This window comes from Nerophis lumbriciformis, linkage group LG15 (assembly GCF_033978685.3).
Source record: "Nerophis lumbriciformis linkage group LG15, RoL_Nlum_v2.1, whole genome shotgun sequence".
Classification (NCBI taxonomy): Eukaryota; Metazoa; Chordata; class Actinopteri; order Syngnathiformes; family Syngnathidae; genus Nerophis; species Nerophis lumbriciformis.
The window spans coordinates 6,050,592-6,071,111 of record NC_084562.2 but is presented as its reverse complement, the minus strand read 5'-3'; the positions used below and the strand labels follow the sequence as shown (position 1 = coordinate 6,071,111).

General features: G+C 39.7%; 1 protein-coding gene across 1 annotated transcript; it reads right to left on the bottom strand.

Annotated features, from left to right (window-relative positions):
- Positions 1-1,457: 1,457 nt before the first annotated feature.
- Positions 1,458-19,541, bottom strand: LOC133615983 (monoacylglycerol lipase ABHD2). Its single transcript, XM_061974931.1, has 11 exons — positions 19,342-19,541; positions 15,866-15,949; positions 14,798-15,013; positions 12,571-12,746; positions 10,675-10,842; positions 10,338-10,521; positions 9,860-9,952; positions 8,931-9,032; positions 7,392-7,461; positions 7,221-7,305; positions 1,458-1,979 (listed from the first exon to the last, which is right to left on the bottom strand). The coding sequence occupies exons 3-11, from the start codon at positions 15,004-15,006 to the stop codon at positions 1,771-1,773; spliced, it is 1,296 nt and encodes a 431-aa protein (XP_061830915.1). The 5' UTR covers positions 15,007-15,013; positions 15,866-15,949; positions 19,342-19,541; the 3' UTR covers positions 1,458-1,770.
- Positions 19,542-20,520: the final 979 nt, after the last annotated feature.

Below are 20,520 nucleotides of genomic sequence, written 5' to 3'. Positions count from 1 at the left end.
CCACATAACTAAAATAAATAGACGCACTGTTTGAAAGCCCACTATTTTGCATGTCTTGAGTTTCGGGCGGGCGTTGTGGTGTCCTACTCTGTTCAGCGGTCCTTGAACACACCTCTGTCATATTCCTCTCAAGCATATATCGATCACTCTGTTCTAAAAAAAAAAAAAAAGCACAGCTTGTAGGCTCAAATTGCACAATTGAATAGCGTAGTCGCTCAGACAGCAATGTGTTTATGTATGTTTAGATCGGGGTATGTCGTTTCTTAATGGGGAAAGGCGTTAATGTCTCTTGTTTTTGTTAGCATTTAAGCTAGCGAGCTGTCGCCAGTCAGTCCGTGAGTTTATCATAGTGCGATTATCAACCACGGTTCTTCAATCATTTTAATTTAAAACAGCAATACTAACTGTCAAGAGCTTTATTGTCATTAATGCAGTTTATCGTTACATCCCTAGGACAGCAGCACCCGTTGGAAGACGGCATCCCTCGGATTGGCTTGACATAAGCGGTTGTCGACGTAACCAAAACTGGCCATTGATTGTTCGCACATTTATTTGTGACTTTCACCGGAGACGTAAAGAGGGTGGGCGGTAAAGAATTTTGTTTTTGACATTATTTTACTTTGTGTGCATTTTGAAAAAAAAAAAAAAAAAAGGCGGATGAAAGAACAGAGAAGAAGTCTACCGCGAAAAAAGGAAGGCGCTTTGGTCCGATGCCAAAGCTTTGCGTGTATGTGGCAGTTTCTTTCCGGTTGCGGTGTCTAACCTGATTTTGGCTAAATCACGCAAGCGCTAATGACAAAGTTAATAATATTACACCATAAACCAGGGGTCCTTTTGCTTTCCGCAGGTCTATATTTTGTAGCCCTCTACTTCATAGTTCAATGTAATTGCAGCCCGTGCACTCTGGGTGGCTACTAGTTAAATACATTATGGCAATTTTGAATCCCAGTAGACACAAACTACGATAACGGTGCAATAAAAAGAGCAACTTGCGTTAAGCAAGCTTAACAAATTTAGTCAGGTGGTTAAAACGTGATTCTGGAGTGACAACTTCGTGCGGCCCAGCCTCACCCAGACTCTACCTCCAGCGGCCCCAAAGTAAATTGAGTTTGACAGCCCTGCTAAAAACGGACCGATTGTTCATAGAAAATACCACTTATGGGTTTTGAATGTCATGTCGACAACAGCCCTTTTTTAGAATAGGAACTCTGTGGACCAGGACGTGATGAGTTGACTTAGACGGGTTGTCGACATGAACTGGGTCAACAGTATTTAGTTTGTACAGTACAATTTCTATATTCTACGGCAGATCAGAGAACTTGGAGCAGGCGTACCAAACATGGCTCTGTCCCCATTCTTTTAACTCAGACATGGCCACCATATTTGGAAATAACCGACATGGTTTGGTTCAGACTGCACTCAAGACCTAATATTGTGGTGATGATCAATGAGCAGTAAAGGGAACAATGTGTTTATTACTCACTTTGTGTTTATGTGCTCACTTTTGTGGTCAAGCGAGAAGATCATCTCCACCTGTTGTCATATTGCCTTCATTCGTCAAGAAACTGTCTGAACTCTACTCTGTGGTCTTCCTAACAGAGAAGAGACAAAGGCTGTGCTGAAGGCATGGAGACAAGGTCTGCAGCAGTGAGCAGCACCAAAGAAGAAGGCAGAGGAGAGGTGGCGAGCACTTCCAGATGTCTCCTCAGTGCTGGGTGTCTTGTGTGTTTTGGGGTGACGGAGCGAGAGAGTGAGCGACAAAGAACGGTTTCAGGCTTTTTCCTGTGTGCAGGAACTCTCACTCAGGGGGTCACTTTGGCATGGCGGTTTCTGCTTCTCCCACTGGCATATGGCATTGGCGTACCCCACGATAACTTTGTCCATCCAGGTGAGGGGCTTGGGGAAGAGCACGGCACCCTTGAAGAAGCCCAGGTGTCCGCCGTGCAGCGTCAAGGCAAAGATCACGTTTGGCTTTTTCTCTACAAAAGGGATGCAGCAGAGTGGAATTAGGGTTTCTGGACAGTGAACATGCGGACACAAAACAACACCTGACACCACTCCAAAGACTGCAGGATTCAGAGAGTGTTCTTATACAGATAACAGCAAGATTAAATGGCTTGTTTTACATTTTTCTACAAGGCAACAAGACTGATGACTAGGGTTATGCCAGGGGTCGGCAACCTTTACCACTCAGAGACATTTTGACCCGTTTCACAAATTAAAGAAAACAATGGGAGCCACAAAACTCTTTTGAAATTTTAAAATGAAATAACACTGCATACAGGTGATTGGCAACATTAAATGGTCCCTAGTGTGTGAATGTGAGTGTGAATGTTGTCTGTCTATCTGTGTTGGCCCTGCGATGAGGTGGCGACTTGTCCAGGGTGTACCCCGCCTTCTGCCCGATTGTAGCTGAGATAGGCTCCAGCGCCCCCCGCGACCCCAAAAAGGGAATAAGCGGTAGAAAATGGATGGGATGGATGGACAAAGTTTTTTTTTGCTTTGTGCTATGTATAAACCTGGGGTCTCAGACACGCGGCCCGCACCTTAATATGAAAATGTAATGTTAGTGCGGCCCGCAAGTTTTATATGAATGGCGCTTGACAGCGTCATACTTGTCAACCCTCCCGATTTTTCCGGGAGACTCCCGAATTTCAAGGCAACTATTATCTCGAATGTGTGCTGATTTTCACCCAAACAACAATAATAAGGGCGTGCCGTGATGGCACTGCCTTTAGTGCCCTCAGCGTGCCAGCCCAGGTACATGTTATTGAAGGCTTCTGCAGACACACATGGGTGACTGCAAGGCATACTTGGTCAACAGCCATACAGGTCACACTGAGGGTGGCAGTATAAACAACTTTAACACTCTTACTAATATGCGCCACACTGTGAACCCACACCAAACAAGAATGACAAACAAATTTCGGGAGAACATCCACACCATAACACAACATAAACACAACAGAACAAATACCCAGAATCCCATACATCCCTAACTCTTCCGGGCTACATTATACACCCCGGCTACCACCAAACCCCGCCCCCCGACACAATAACCCCCCCTCCGTGTGTCGATTGAGGTGGGCGCATACAACATGTGACTGGTTCGGCACGCAGATAGTATGGTGAAGAAGCGGACGCGACGACAGGTTGTAGAGGACGCTAATAAAGGCAGTGCCATCACGGCACGCCCTCAATATTGTTGGCCGGGTGAAAATCTGAGAATATTTTCCCCGGGAGATTTCCGGGAGAGGCACTGAAATCCGGAAGTCTCCCGGAAAAATCGTGAGGGTCGGCAAGTATGCAGCTGAGCCGCATCAGAGTGGTCAAAGCATGCGGCTCCGGAGCCGCGAGTTGCCGACCCCTGGGCTATGCAAGATAGACATATAGACACACACACATACAGTATATATACACACACACATGTATATACTGTACATATACATATATATATATATATATATATATATATACACACACACACACACACACACACACACACACACACATATATATATATATATATATATACACATATATATATATATATGAGGTAGATAGCCTCGACTTGGTCATTTGAAAACTAGCTCGCCTGCTGAAATAGTGTGGGCACCCCTGCCGTAGGAGGATACAAAAAATCATAGCAAACAGCTAAGCTTGCACTCATGGATGTAGTAAACAAGGCTGGGCTTATCGATACAAATATTGAAAGTAACGATACAAAGTATTGTTAGATACTATAGTGATTACACTGATATTTTTTTTATTATGACACAATCTTTCAGCAACTCACGGTTACTTGATTTCGATTCTTGGCGTTACAAATCGATTCTGGATTCAACACAATTCTCGATTCAAGATGATTCTTGCAATATTTTATCTGGTATACAAATGATGATAAAACTTTTGCAAAACTGGTCACAGGTTACAAAAGCTCCTCTTGGCTGCTGATGTATGACACATGAAATGGCCTAAAAAAACTATTATTAAAAATGTATAAAAATAAATAATCGGTAGGAATGTTTGTCGATTCATCAACACTTGAGCCATAGGTTACTAATAATGTATGAAGACGAGGTCTTCCTACGGTGTTTTTGCACATCAAAGTCAACACTTGGGTGGGACTTTGTGTACTGCACAAATGCCTGACGGAGCAATTCATTGAAACAGGTTACAGCCAAAGATGTTCATTTCAATTATGCCTGTTTGTTTAGAAGGACCTGTTTCAGAGACTCACACACCCAGCCACTCTGTGTTGTTTCTTTGGTTGTTGCTATACAGTCCAAACATAGACACGTGTAGACTGGTGAAGGATTGTGTTAAAAGAATATGACAATTCAAGGATGAAATATGAACATGACAAACACAACAATTTTAAGTCTCTGTTCAACTTTCAGCTTTTCCGTGCCAGGGGTCATCGCAGTGAGTCAATTGCAATACTTTTTTTTGCCAAGGCAAGTACATAGTGTGTTGTATGTTTTGTTTTGTAAATACTTGTTTAAAATATTTTAATGTGTGTTTTAGTACTTTTTAAGGACATTCAAAAATAATGTGATAATAACCATGATACTTTGGTCACAATAGCCGTGATAAGAAATGTTCATATCGTTACATTGAGTTGATAAAAACGATGAAGTGCAAAAGTAGGACATCTCTCTCATGCAGATAAATCATTCATCTTGATCTGACGGGCACATGAACTCTTCTTACAGGCTTCTGCAGCTGTGACCATGCAGGGCAGAGTGGCTATAAAGGATTGGCCTGGATCTCTTTATTCTGTCTCTTATCTGGGTTAACAGTCTCGTGATTAAGACCCCACAGGGCTTTTAACAGTGTGCGTGGCAACTGCCGTATGAGTGTTCCACCTTCTCGCTGGGCATGGAATGAATGCTGGGAACACGGAAAATCTTCATATTTGACAATGAAATAGTGAAGAAGTTGTACATCATGTGTTGAGGTTAAGGATTAAATATATTGAGGGCCTGATCTACTAAAAGGTTTGTGTGTAATAAAGCACATGCAAACTTGATGCCACATGAAAAGCTGATCTACTAAACTTGTGCGCAGATGATTGCATCTCCTAACTGAGCAAAATAAAAAGCTTAATCTCATGAATATGCAAAATATATGCTGACCATCAGAACGTCCACAATACTGGGAGGAGAAAATGCAAATATTCGAAATATCAAGAATAGAACTGTTCTGCGGGAGCTGTTTTCCATCTTTATTTAGCACGTCTAAAAAGTACAGTACGTGCAAACTGAAGGTGCGCTAAAAAGTGGGTTCCGGAATGTTTCCTAAATGTCTAGAAAAAAGTGGTACTTGTTTCAAAACATGTAACAAAACACCATACAGGCGCATGATAACATGAATGAGCAGTGAATGAGTGTTTGCCGTGAATGGTGAAAGCTGCATAGTAAAGACACAACGGACGTGACTAGGATGGTAGTAGGTGGGGATTGAACCCCAGTAACCAGCAACCCTCTGATTGCTGGCACGGCCACTCTACCAACTTCGCCACGCCGTCCCCATACACATGCAAACACACAGCGTCTCACACACGAGGGAGTTATTTATGTCCAAATACTCTAAGTTTTGATAAACTGTAAGGCGGTATGATTCAATGTGCAGGCAGTCCAACAAAGTGAGAAAATGTTTATGATGGACATACAGTATAACTGGTTTATGGTGTGTGTGGGTAAGTGTCCACTACTTTGATTTACAGTATTTCTATGAAGTGTGTTAATTCTAAAATGCTTACATTTTTACTACTATGCCTGGTCTCAACATAGTTGAAGCTGTAAAGCACTTTGCATCAGACTACTAGACTAGACTGATTATTCATACAGTACTTGGCATTACCTGTCTCACACCCTATTCTGTGAACGGTGTGAAGCCATCTGATATTCATCCTACGCTGTGGACACTCCTATAAACCAATTATCAACAATACTGACAATCACCTGCACCCTCCTAATCCCAATCAGTTCATGCTTGAGTCATGCATGAGTCAAAGTGAGGAAGGCAGTGTCAGTGTCTGAAATATCTCTGACATAAGTACTCTGACCCCTGACTAACTTATTACAGTTCCTAGTATTGTTGTAGTCAACTTGAGTAGTCTGATTTTTGATTAGATAGGCAGCATCTGTAAACTCCCAACACAATATTCAACAGGACTTCTTAGATCTACGCTTCAGTCAAAAAACATTCTGATCAAAGTTAACTCTTTTTTTTATGAGGTTCTGCTATCACCATGCCTTTATCTTACCTTTTGTCAATTACCCCCAAACATATTTCTTCAAGGAAATAATTTTTACAAAAGATCAATGTAAAAAATAAGGGCTGTCAAAAATAACTCATGTAAATAACTACAAAAATATCGTATTAATCATGTATATACGCAGATTACCGGTAATCACACAATTTATTTTTACTGTACATCCTCCTTTACTTTAACTGTGGATGGTTACCTGAAAGGCAGCACAGGTTGTTATAATTTATTGAGTGGGAAGACTGACTTGAGTGCTCGTTGTCAAATGTTCCTCCAAAATACACCCTGACTGGACTTTAGATAAAATGTTAAGAGTTTTGAGCAAATAAATGTCAAGTAGAACATTTAAAAATTTTTCCTCTATGACATTCTGACAATAAAATTACATTTGTGTCCAAATATTGGGGTATTTTTTAAGTTAATTTAAATTATGCAAGCGAGTAATAACCTGTGACTAATCTTGATTAAACCAGATTAAAAAGAGTGATTAATCTGATCAAAACTTTAATCATTTGACAGCACTAGTGAAAATACAACATATAGTGGCTCTATTCTTGTTTTGTGGAACACGTTACTGCAAGACAGTACTGTTCAGTCAGTCAGTTTAGTGACATTTGAGACCGGAACACTGTCCCTTTCCTACCACCTGCAAGATTTCCAAACTCAAAGGATTATGATAATTATGATAATTACACAAATAAAGAAAACATGTGTTTGGGTTTGTCCTTGGAGGCCAAGCGTTGGTATTGTTTTTTTTTTTATAGAAAAGACAGGGTAGCTGATGGATACATGACAGAATAATCATTTGTTAATCAAATGTGTAATGTGAAGCTTCTATTTCTAAGTAAACATGGTTTAAGCCAATAATATCATAATTTTACAGTTGCTAAAGCATACTTATTAAAAGGATGTCATCTTGTTTGCCTAGACAAATATGGTTACCTACCTGCTAGTGTGCGGGGGATCTTGAGCAGAGAGTCATGAACCAGAGGGTCATCTGCAGAGTTTACAAGCAGCAGCGGTACGTTTACCTACAAAATAACACTTACAGATTACTCATCACACACAGAGTAGAAACATAATAAGAAGTTGTAAGAAATAAATTAACTGTTCTTACGTTGTGAATATAATGGACACAGCTCTCCTTCTCATAATACTCTTTGAGGGAGCTGTGACCATGGAATTTTCTGTTGAAAGACAAAAAGAAGGGATTCATTCAACTATAACCTTTAAAATAACATCTCATGATGTAAAAAAGATAGAACAAATGTATTATTTTTTTATGTAATACTGTGTGTATTCTTTTAAAAACTTTTCAACGTGTTAAATTCTGCACACAAAAGGCTGGCAGAACCACTGTGTTGCATGTGCTATTCTGCACGCTACCACATAAGAGTGCATCCGGAAAGTATTCATAGCGCTTCACTTGTTCTACATTTTGTTATGTCACAGCCTTATTCCAAAATTTATTAAATACAAATCTTTCCTCAAAATTCTACACACTTTATGACAATGTGAACGTTTTTGTTTTATTTAACAAATGTATAAAAAAAAACAAAAAAAAACCCAACAATCACGAATACAAGTATTCACAACCTATGCTCAATACTTTGTTGATGCACCTTTTGGCAGCAAGTGCAGCCAATTGCAGCCTCAAGTCTTTTTGAATACGATGCCACAAGCTTGGCACACCTATCTTTGGGCAGTTTTGCCCATTTCTCTTTGGAGCACTTCTCAAGCGCCATCAGATTGGATGGAAAGCATTGGTTTTCATCCAGGATATCTCTGTACATTGCTGCATTCATCTTAGTCTAGTCAGGGAGGTGACCAAAAACCTGATGGTCACTCTCTCAGAGCTACAGCATTCCTCTGTGGAGAGGAGGACCTTCCAGAAGGACAACCATCTCTGCAGCAATCCACCAATCAGGACTGTATGGTATAGTAGCCAGACGGAAACCATTTATAAAAGACTCTCAGACCATAAGAAACTAAATTCTCTGGTCTGATAAAACAAAGGTTGAACTCTTTGGCGTAAATGCCAGGCGTTATGTTCAGAAAAAAACAGGCATCGCTTCCCACCAGGCTAATACAATTCCTACAGTGAAGCATGGTGGTGGCAAGCATAGATCTTGAGAGGTGCCGCAAAGAGGAATGGGCGAAACTGCCCAAAGATAGGTGTGCCAAGCTTGTGGCATCGTGTTCAAAAAGACTTGAGGCTGTAATTGCTGTCAAAGGTGGCATAATGGACATAATTTTGAGGACAAAAATTAATGTATTCCATTTTGGAATAAGGCTATAACATAGCAAAATGTGGAAAAAGTGAAGCGCTGTGAATACTTTCCAGATGCACTGTATTCAATGAAATCTCACAAACACTTAAAAACTTAATACATTTATAACTGGGAGACATTCCATCTACAGAAGCATATTTGCACATTTGCAAAGCCCAGCAGCAAGCCATGCTACACAAACAGGGCATTTGAAATGTAGAAGGGTCAAGCGTGTTACTGTAGAAAAATGAATTGATAGAATGATGAAAAACACCCTGAATAAGTAATTTTTTTCTAAACATATCAAATAAATGAATCCCTTTTTGGCTATGTGAAAATTCTACCAAATGTGTGAGAAAACATCAAAACTGGCTACATTTACATACCTCATGATGTTGTCGTCAATCTGCATGAGGGATGTTGCTGTGTATAGCCGACTAAGATCTGCATCCATTATTTTCGCAGAGTTTCCCCCAAATAGACTGTGCCTAAACATGCGGAGAGGATACAAGCATGCAAAGCAATTACCTGACTTGTTAAACAATGAAAATGTTTGACAATAGGGATCTTTTATAACATTGTTATAAATACGTGGTCTTGGAAGACATTGGTATCGTTTTTTTTCTTCTTTAAATTGTATCGGCGCTATGCTCCAATGTAAAACAAGCTTGCTGCTAGTATGTCTGTAGTAGGGATTTAACGATATGAAAATGTCTTATCACAGGTATAGTAAGCAAAATGATCACGGTATTGATGGATGTGCTCACTGAATTATTTTGACCAAGTTTCATTTAGAATATAAGTTAAAATATAAAAAGACACAATCTACTTTTTTGGTAGAAGAAACATTACATATTGTTCTGGCTTTTAAAGAGCCATATTTTCCTTTGAGCATTTAAATATATTTATCTTCCTTCTTTGTAATTTGTAAAGGTTTTTTGTGTTTTTTAAGTTTGTGGATTCACTCAGCCTAAATTAAGCATTTTAAGCATATAAATGGCTAAATTAACAAAAAAATATCAATACTACAAGAGAATTTGCCAGTAGATGAGACCACACCATTCCATTATGTAAATAGATGTAAAGAGAAGCTGAAATGACGCATGAAAGGTCATTTGTTTCTAAACACATTTGTTTTGCATATCCATGTTTTTGCTCACTTCTTCTCTTCTCCCCAGCATCTATAAAAATGACACGCAGATAGAATGCAATGCTGTGGGAAACACTGTAATAACTACTTAAATCCTTATTGAGGTATACGTGCCATTGTCACATAGCAAGACATTAAAATGTTGGCCAAAAATAATACAGTTACCTGTGCGAGAGGATTATTTTCTTCATGTTATCAGCCATGAGAAAGTTATAGAAGCGCCGGCACTGATCCCACTGCAGGAATGTTTCCTGAGCACTGAGAGACAAACAGACAGGAAGTGAGCTTAGAACCGCCGTTCGGCCTTCTGAACAACACATGGAATGTCATGTGTAATCTGTTAGCAACACAAAAGTTAACTCACTGGCTAAGATGTCGCTACCTGAAACTAAGTATTAAATTTAAAAACAATTTTAAAAGAAAAGAAAAAGATATAGATTTCCATAAATAATTTGAGAGGTAAATTAGGTTTAGACTATGATAGGAAATAATTTCTGCTGCCTGCATCCAAAGTTTATTGTAATCAGGAGTATACGGAGTATGCTTTAACCTACACTAATGAAATATTCAAAAGTTACACCTTATGAAAGGAATGCAGTTGTATTTAGTAAATAAATTAGATTAGGCAAAGAAACCGACCCACCTGAAAGCACTGTAACCTTGACAGACGCTGACACAGCACAGGACTCTCTCTTGGTTTGACATGTTCTCGCCCAGGAACTTACAAACAATGTTTCCCCCCAGACTGAAACCCACCACTATGAGCTGGGTCTGAGGATAAGCCCGCTTGATGTAGCCGACCATGGCGGCAAACTCCCATGTGCACCCTGTGACGATACATGCAAAGTTGCACATCAAAACAAGGCAACAGTTTCTTTCGAATGGAGATTAGAAATAAGCATGTTTAACACATGATTTACACATGATTCCATGATAACAAGTTAAGAATAATCGAGGCTGGATTCTAAAGATGTACTCACCATAAGTAAACATGCGTGGCGAGGTAAGCTCAATGTTGGGTAGAGCTCCGAGGTGGTTAAGGACAGCACAACGATAGCCGTCCTTCTGGGCGTAATCCACAAAGGTTCGGATATAATGCTTCTCACTGTGGTTACCGATACCAGGGCATATCACCATGGTGATGTCATCTGGTGAAACAGGCACAAATGCTGTATTTGCCAATCTTACTTAATACCAGATCAAAACAAGCCAATGTATGACACTGTAGTACAGAGTATTTTTGGGAGGAAGAAAGGATACTTTAACTCCGTTACAATGAATTTCATTCCAATCTCTACATTAATTTAAATTTTCATTATATTTATATATAACATACTTATTACTGTTAGCAAAGACAATGTATTGTTAGCTTGTCCTAGACCATTCTTTAAGCGGTGGACACTGTCACACGGCTCACAACTCTCAATGAACCTGGCAGTATACCCATCGTAAACATTGACATGACGCCAGAGGAGGCGGCATAACTCGTTAATGATTACTTACAAACTACGAAAAATAGCATTTATACTATCCATTGTCATTTGTATCAGTAGAAATGTTCATATTTCAGCCTACGAGAATTCCACTGCCAAACAGGTTGCGCTAAGTTGTAGATGTTTTTTTATTTTAACTGCGCATATGCTAACATTAGCCCTGTTTTAACGTCATAAGTGACTAAAATGTGCATCGTTTTTAATACATGCCGTGGTATTGTTTCTCTGTCTTACACACACAGTTGTAGAGTTAGTACCATCAAAAATAGCTACTAAATAAATCAAACGTTACTCACAGGTTATTAAGTACTTGAGTAGTCTTTTCACGGAATACTTACTCTTACTAAGGTAATTATTTGGATGATTCTTTTTACATTTATATGAGTCATATTATTAACGGTAGTTTTACTTAAGTAAAATGTACTATTTTACCCACCTCTGTTGGTGACTCAGTCTCTGTACTTTTTATTTATGGTGTATGATTGCAAAATAAGCCATAAGGATAGGATAGGATAGGATAGGACTTTATTGTCATTGCAACAAGTACAACGAAACTATGTTTTCAGCACAAACCCGTTCAAGATTAGACAAACAAACAGTGTACAGGGTTACAGAACAGGAACGCTGATGGGTCGCCACGGGGCGCCCCGTAAAATGTGGGAAAAAGGTAAAACGCTGGGGAAGAAGATGAGTAAAAAAATACAATCTAGACTGGGCTCCTAAGGGGGCCTAGTCTGGAGTGGGAAAAAACCTCCATGCCATGCACACATAAACATGTTAAGTGTAGACAAGAAAAACAAAGAGAGCAAGCAGGGAGAAGAAGGGAGCGGAAAAAAATGTGACCGCCCTTACCAGAGGCAAGACAGAAATTAAAAGCTGTGAGTGCCAGCACTTTGGTAAATAAGGTTAGAAACACTATTGAATTCCAGAAATAAGTCGTAACAAAGTAGATTCTTTTCTCCACTCCCCTCCTCCCTCTCCTTTCATTATCATATTTGCCATCAAGAGTATTCAATAAACGTAAGTGAATAAATGTTCATTTATCTATTTCATTCGTCATTTAGACTTAAACTTAGACAAACTTTAATAATCCACAAGGGAAATTGTTCCACACAATAGCTCAGTTAGAAAGGATGGAAAGTGTAAGGATGGAAAGGACAATTTATATGTATTTTGTGGTTTTGTGCATGTAAAACGATAATTATGTTTTATAAAATGTGTTTTTGTTAATATTTGTTTAACGGTTTTAATTCAAATGTACAATAGTTGTATATGTGACTTTGCGTATTAAAAGAAAAAGAGTAAATGTGAAAACCACAGTAATAAGCTGACATAAAAAGCAGACACACCTAAAGTCAAGGTATACGGCAAGTTTCCACTCACCTCCTGTTCGATGGTCCCCCACTGGCTCAAAGAGGTCAAAGGTCGCGGTTGCCCCATCCTGCATAGGTAAGTACTTCCTGATCCCACTGGGATGAGGTGCGCTCACTCGACCCAATTTTCCATACAAGGCTGTTTGGAGGTGACCGCTCTTGCCCCATAGCAAGGGAGGAATGTACCTGTGTAACACACATCTCATTAACGTAAAAATACATAAAGATGCAATCAAGCTTCTTTTACAGTTGTTCTGGAGAATGAGGCTGATTACAAAACCGTACAAGGAGAATAATGGCATAGTTGACACATTTGGGATCATCAAAATGATTGAATGATTACATTTTTGATCACAATTATAATCAGACAAACATACAGCATGGTGGTGTAACAATATTAACTAAATATTTACATTACTCTGTCACCTTGCCTCCAGCGGACTGTGGAGGCATGTGAGCCGCTAGCTTGCTAGTGAGGAAGCTACATTGCTTTGACTTGTCTCAGCCAAATTTGCGGGACACAGCTAGAATGTCTCATCAACATGGATTATCACGATGCCAAAAGTAATAAATGCTCTATCATTAGCAAAATGTATATCATTGCTTATCATTTATATTGTGCAACCTTAAGATAGTACCCTTTTTTATTGCATCTTTTGAAAGATTACACAATGAGCCATTGAGCTAACATCAGTATCTAACAGTGTTGTTACAGCTTGTTTTGCTGAGTTACGTATCAGGCGTAGGCGCGTTTACATTCCAGCAACACCGCTGACAGACTCAAGACTTACAACATAGTTATTCCAATGTCTGTTTAGCCTGAAGCGGACAGGTGCCTGTGTGTACAAAAAGTTCAATGACAACAGCAGTTACACAAGAACATTGATCTTGTCAATTTGTTTTATCGGCTCTTATTCCAGTGCCAAGATTTATTGCGCCTTGAAAATACATTGTTACGTAAGAGCACAGTTTGGAGAAGAGTTCAGTTGAGTAACTTGTCACCGCAGGTTTAATCTTATTGGATCATCTCATTGCTGTGGTAAAGTTAGACATCATTAGTGGCAGGGAACGGGTTGAATGGGATAAACTGTGTATAAAAATGTATGCTCCTTGTTTTTGGGTGTTTTGCTTTTCATGCATCAAATCCACTTGTTAAGAGACTGTAATGCAGATTTTAATTCAGATGAGACCGATATTGATCGGTCTGTTCAGGAATTTCTGATGTTGCGATCGCGCCAATCCATGCAAATCCAATTAATCCTTCTAATTATGTCAAAAGCAACGTGCAGCAATATATCAACTCTTTATTCCTCATATGACAAACATGGTGTCCTACCAATTAATTTAGACCTACTTCCTGTTCCAGTCCACAGCATAATGTAGTATATAAACATTTAGCCACCCTAATTAGAGATGCTACCTCAGTAGAAGCATTTAAGTCCCATCTTAAAACTTATTTGTATACTCTAGCCTTTAAATAGACCCCCTTTTTTAGACCAGTTGATATGCCGTTTCTTTTCCTTTCTCCCCTGCTCCCACCTCTCCCTTGTGGAGGGGGAGACACACAGGTCCGGTGGCCATGGATGAAGTGCTGGCTGTCCAGAGTCGGGACCCGGGGTGGACCGCTCGCCTGTGCATGGGTTGGGAACATCTCTGCGCTGCTGACCCGTCTCCGCTCGGGATGGTTTCCTGCTGGCCCCACTATGGACTGAACTCTTACTATTATGTTGGATCCACTATGGACTGGACTCTCACAATATTATGTCACACCCACTCGACATCCATTGCATTCGGTGTCCCCTAGAGGGGGCGGGGGTTACCCACATATGCGGTCCTCTCCAAGGTTTCTCATAGTCATTCACATCGACGTCCCACTGGGGTGAGTTTTTCCTTGCCCTTATGTGGGCTCTGTACTGAGGATGTCGTTGTGGCTTGTGCAGCCCTTTGAGACACTTGTGATTTAGGGCTATATAAATAAACATTGATTGATTGATTGATCGAATTCCACTTAATGCAACGAATTATAATGGTCTTGCCCTTTTTTATGTATTTGTGGTGTAAGAGCATCAATTAATTAGTCCCGTAAAGCCACCTATCTCTGATAGACATGTGGCCCACCAAGGACCATTGATGACAGATTGGCTTGTCACTCGCCCTTAGCCCCAGAAGGCAGGGCAACGTCTACATTTCCACGGTAACGCCATGAATGACGGAATCAACAGGAGTGTGCAACTCACTCTTTGGTCAGCTGAGAGCAGGACTTCAACAGGAAGTGGTTGAGGGGCGTGTCCTGGTAGGTGAGGTCAGGGGGCGCGGTGGGGCTCTTGAGGTTTAGGCAACGTACAATGACGTAGAGCACCGTCGCCACGGCTGCCAACTTCATGCCATCAAACATTGCTGGCAGCTCCGGAGAGATGGTGTGTACATCTGAGTCGTGGGTGCTCATGATTGCTCTAGAAGTAAAAAAATTGTACACAGTAATTAAAAACAACGATTGTGGACTTCTTTTAAAGTCATGTTCTGGCTCAGCACTTTGCTGGAGATGCAGCCATTTCATTATTATTATTATTATTATTATTATTATTATATATTTTATTAACTGTTTTTAAAAATGTGATCATTAATTGCACTATGACACAATGCACCATGAAATTACTGACAAAATAGGAAATGTACAAAGCACAGACAACCACAGCATCTTTTGTTTACCAGAAAAGGAAGGGAAGTAGGGGATTTCACAACAAAAAGCATTGGGCAAAAGTCTAAGGTCACTTCTGGGTTTCATGACCTTTACATAACAGTAAATTGAAGAGTATACACAGTCACAGTCAATATCATTTTGATTAATATTATTATAGAGCAGCTTCATACAACTTGACATTTTATTCAGAGTCTATTTGTTACCTTAATTGAGTGTACTGAACTTCAACACTAAATACATGCTGCTTGGTGTTTTATAATTTTCAGTTATTTTATGATGTAAATTTCCTTTAAATTGCAATCAAATAAAAACGAGTATAAATGACTGCAAACAGACTTTAACTTTTTTTTTTTTTTTACTAAATTTGCTAAAAACAAACTTTAATAAAGATTTTCTTTAGGGATTGTATCACTACCATATTTTTCGGACTATAAGTCGCAGTTTTTTTCATAGTTTGGCCGGGCTCCAGTGCGAATTATATGTTTTTTTCCTTCTTTATTATGCATTTTCGGCAGGTGCGACTTATACTCCGGTGCGACTTATACTCCGAAAAATACGGTAAATAGTTACAAATAATACAAATATGGTACTACTATGTACTTACTTGTATTAAAGGTGGTTGTAATTAACAATTTTCCTCCAAAAGTGGGACAATGAGATCAGTGAAGTCACAGTGATGTGGTCAGACCTAAAAAGAAAAGCAATGAGACATTTTAAAAAGCTTACTTACACTTATGGCAGATGTAGAGGGCTCCACAACAATGTTTTATTACTCACATAACGGTGGAGAATTTCCTATTTCACTTTAAATATCAGAGCGAAACAAAGTACAAATTATGACACCCGAGAACAGGGGTGTCTAAACCCTTTAACAACATGGACCGCATAGTAAAAAAGGCAAAGATTTCTCTGTCCTTTTAGATATTTTTCCATTTTGTAAATATTCTGAAACCAACCCATGTTAGGAGTGTGGGGATAGCCTCCTAAATGCTACATGTGGAACTCAATACAATTTGCTTTGTCCAAACTGCAGTGAACACACCAACATGTACCAGGTGATAGCGTTAAAAGTCATGTTTGATCATCTCACGGCTGCTATCCAGGCTATTCACCGTCTCTGTATTAGCTTTACAACCCGACCTATTTCGGCTTTGCGATCGCACTGGAAATGGGAAAAATCTCACCAAATCCTTATTTTCTTGAAGTGATCATGACCACGATTGTGGCAGTTAATGATGCCGCACGTTCACGCAATGTTTTGAATTTGTTAAAGAAAAATAACAAAACTTAAGCGCAGAGTCTTGCATTCAACCATGTAAAAAAGTGATTCAGAGTCCGGCAAGACCCACAATGCAATGTGTTTCCATGTCACACTTTAAAGCGCTACTTTAGTGTTTTTAGGAATTTGTTGCAAAATTTAACCTGGGGGTCGGTGTGGTGTCATTCCTGGGATTTGACCCCCGAGCCGCAAATTAAATAACAATTTTTTTATAATAATATGCCAGAAGTCAGGCCCTGTATTAGGCCGTAATTTGCCCATGTGATTTTCCATTTTTGCAATCCAGTCTGTTCTTGGAGGCTGAACATGGCGGTCGTACTCCAAGGCGGCAACCACGGACTGCTCGTTAGGTGGCTCCTTCATGGCTTTACAGTAGTTACAAAACAAGCATACACAACGAATGGTAGGTCAGTCTGGTTAATGTCCATGGGGCGGCGCAGTGAATCAAAGCGTGCCTTCAGTTGTCCAAACGCACACTCGATGACCATGCGGGCCATAAAGCAATATTTGTAGTCACACACTGCCTGTATCACATCCACGGGAGGAATGGATGAAGTTTTTCGGTAAGTAGAATCACAGCTGACCCGCACATTCAAAAGTTCTCTCGCCGTCTGAGATGTGTTGTATCCGAAATAGCTGCAATCGCGCATTTCCTTCACTTAAGGTATTGATTTGTGATTTCCTGTAGCGCCAAGAAGGAGAAACACGAGCATGTCTGGATGATCCGCCTCCATCTTTGTTATGAAGCTGGCTGTGGCGCGTTCTTTCTGATGTCACCTCCTGTGGGGGCACGGTCTTTCTGGCGTCACTTCCTCTCTGAACTCTGTTTGTAAACAATCAATGAGTCTATACAAAGCTTAGTGCCGAAAATTCAAGAAATACTGTGTAAAAATTGGTCCGAGGAGGGGGACCTTAAACGCTGGTTTAGTGTGGCTGAAACGGGGCTTAGGCTAAATGATTATTCGTTTAAGGGGTTATCTGGCTTAGTGTAGACATAGCCTTAGTATACACGGCTTTACAGTAATCAAAGTAAAACAACTTGCACTGAGCCTAGTCTATAAAATCCGCTACACCTCCCTGATACCGAAGTACATGTCAAACTACTTCCATAACGTAAATGACCGCCATAACCACAACACCAGGGGGAGTTCCACAAACCACGTTAAACCCAGATTCCGATCTAACAAAGGTCTTAACTCATTCTCCTTCTATGCCACATCAATATGGAATGCACTCCCAACAGGTGTAGTGAAGTGTGAAGTGAATTATATTTATATAGCGCGTTCCTTTAGTGACTCAAAGCGCTTTACATAGTGAAACCCAATATCTAAGTTCCATTTAAACCAGTGTGGGTGGCACTGGGAGCAGGTGGGTAAAGTGTCTTGCCCAAGGACACAACGGCAGTGACTAGGATGGCGGAAGCAGGAATCGAACCTGGAACTCTCAAGTTGCTGGCACGGCCACTCTACTAACCGAGCTATACCGCCCCACGTAAAAGAAAGTGCATCTCTATCCTCCTTCAAAACCACACTAAAACAACACCTCCAGGTTACTTCAACCCTTGACTAACACCCTCCCACCTCCACATCCCACCTCACCGGATTGTAAATAACCAAATGTAAAAAATCAAATGTATTTCTAATGTATATACTTGTTCTTATGCTATCTGAACTCACTCTGTTCTCTGCTCGCTGTACATATCCTACCAAGTCAGACCTACACTGTTTCAATGCCCATTTCTCTGATGCTGCAATTGTTGATGACTGAAGTGCTGTTATCAACCAGACCCTCCTTATCCCACCCCCCAGATTGTAAATAATGTAAATAATTCAATGTATATACTCTTATGATTAACTTGTGTGATGACTGTATTATGATGATAGTATATATTTGTACCATTAATTTATTTACGTGGACCCCAACTTAAACAAGTTGAAAAACGTATTCGGGTGTTACCATTTAGTGATCAATCGTACGGAATATGTATTGAACTGTGCAATCTACTAATAAAAGTTTCAATCAATCAATCAAAACAGAGAACCAGCTGCAGGCTGCAAATGGCACCGGAGGCCACACTTTGGACACCCCTGTCCTGGAGTGAGAAATACCTTCATTTGGGTGACAATGGAAACAGATATTCCAAAGAAGTCACTTACAAATACATAGCAAAGCCAGTATATGGAAGCTAGTTTTTCCACATGTAAACATAGCCTACTTGTATAGAGCCTCAGTGTGGCGTCTGAATCCTCAGTCTCATTTTCGCATGCTATTAGGTCATCCATTGCAGCAAATAAACAAAGAGACTGATAAATAATGTCCTCAGAAAGAAGGTGACTTTTTTTTTTTTAAACTATCATTAATCAGTAATAACAATGTCGTCTGCTAAAATACACACTGCCCCTGCTCGGCTAACGTTCTTTGTCGACTACAGCGGCAAGAGGCGTCCACTGCCACAAGGGCACACACTGTACAGCACCGTTACAACATGTTACACAATACCAAAAAAAAAAAGAACATTTATATATAATTTTTTATTTTATTTTAATCGATGTCATGGTCACGATGGCGGTCAAACAACATACTAGCAAATCCCTCCGTTTGCATCTCTGCTGGTCCAGATAATGAAGAGCATTTTGGGCCACGCAGGTCGAATATTGTTATAATTTCAAGTGAATGTAATAATAACAATAATACTAATTAATATTGGTGTTTTAAGCCATGTATATGTTTTAGTTTAGTAACACTCGGTTACAGCGGGTCATGCTACCATAGACAGCATCTTTAGCATAGTTCGTACTTACCCCAGCCGATAAATATGATAGCGTGCCACTAATTGCCGGTGAACGTCCAGGCCTTATTTATACCCGTGATAAACCATTGGTTTGTTACGTTTGTGCTGTTCAGCCATTTCTGTCTGCTTTGTACGACGCCCTCGTTCGGCATGGAAGCTTAAGCACAGCACGCAGCAGCAGATATGTAGCCGCCACACTGACAGCTCGACTCCACTTCCTAGATGAGTCTGAAAATTTGCATACGACGCTGCTATTGGTTGAAATGTTGATGACGTCAAACCCCTGACTCGCTTCGTGCATCTTTTACTGCTGCATTATCTTTGCAACCTCATTATATACTATTGGCTAAATTTTATATTCATAAATGTAAGTTTCTCAACACACGACCTGTTTATTTTGGTGCCTTTAAAAAATAAGTAGAACTTTACTTTAAAACGCTTTAACCTCTAACAACCAAAAATGCTGTGAAAAAACTATGATGCTGTGCTCCAAATTTGGATTATTTACGGAACTTGTGTGAGTCTATGGCTTTACACTTTGTTATATATATATATATATATATATATATATATATATATATATATATATATATATATATATATGTTGCATTCTATTTTTGTTGCTTTATTGAGTCTACAACCCCCTGGCGCTGTTTTGTACTGTGTTTGTACTGTTTTGTACAAACACACACATATATATATATATATATATATATATGTATATATATATATATACATATATATATATATGCAGTGCCGGCCCAAGCCTCCATGGGGCCCTAAGCAAAATTTGATTTTGGGGCCCTCTATTTCTGCCAATAATATTGATTGTTGATCATTCACACACCTACTATAAACTCATTGCGGCTCTGGCAGTGTTGTTTACATTATCCTATTGTCAGCCTGGCATGTCTTTACAAATGACATGTCATTTATAAAGATATGGGGATGGCCCAGTTAAGAACATAAATAATACCAATGAATGAACGAATGATGTCCAGAGTGCCACATATGGTTCCTAATCTTAAAATGTAGAAAACATTCAGCTACAAGAGTGGCCTGGGGTTGAACAGTCCAAGTGATAAAGCTTTGTATTTACAGTAAAAGTGTCATCTTGTCTCATCAGTCTTGTACATATTAGTCTTTAATTACTAGTTTATATTTTTAGTTAATTGTTCATATTTAATGT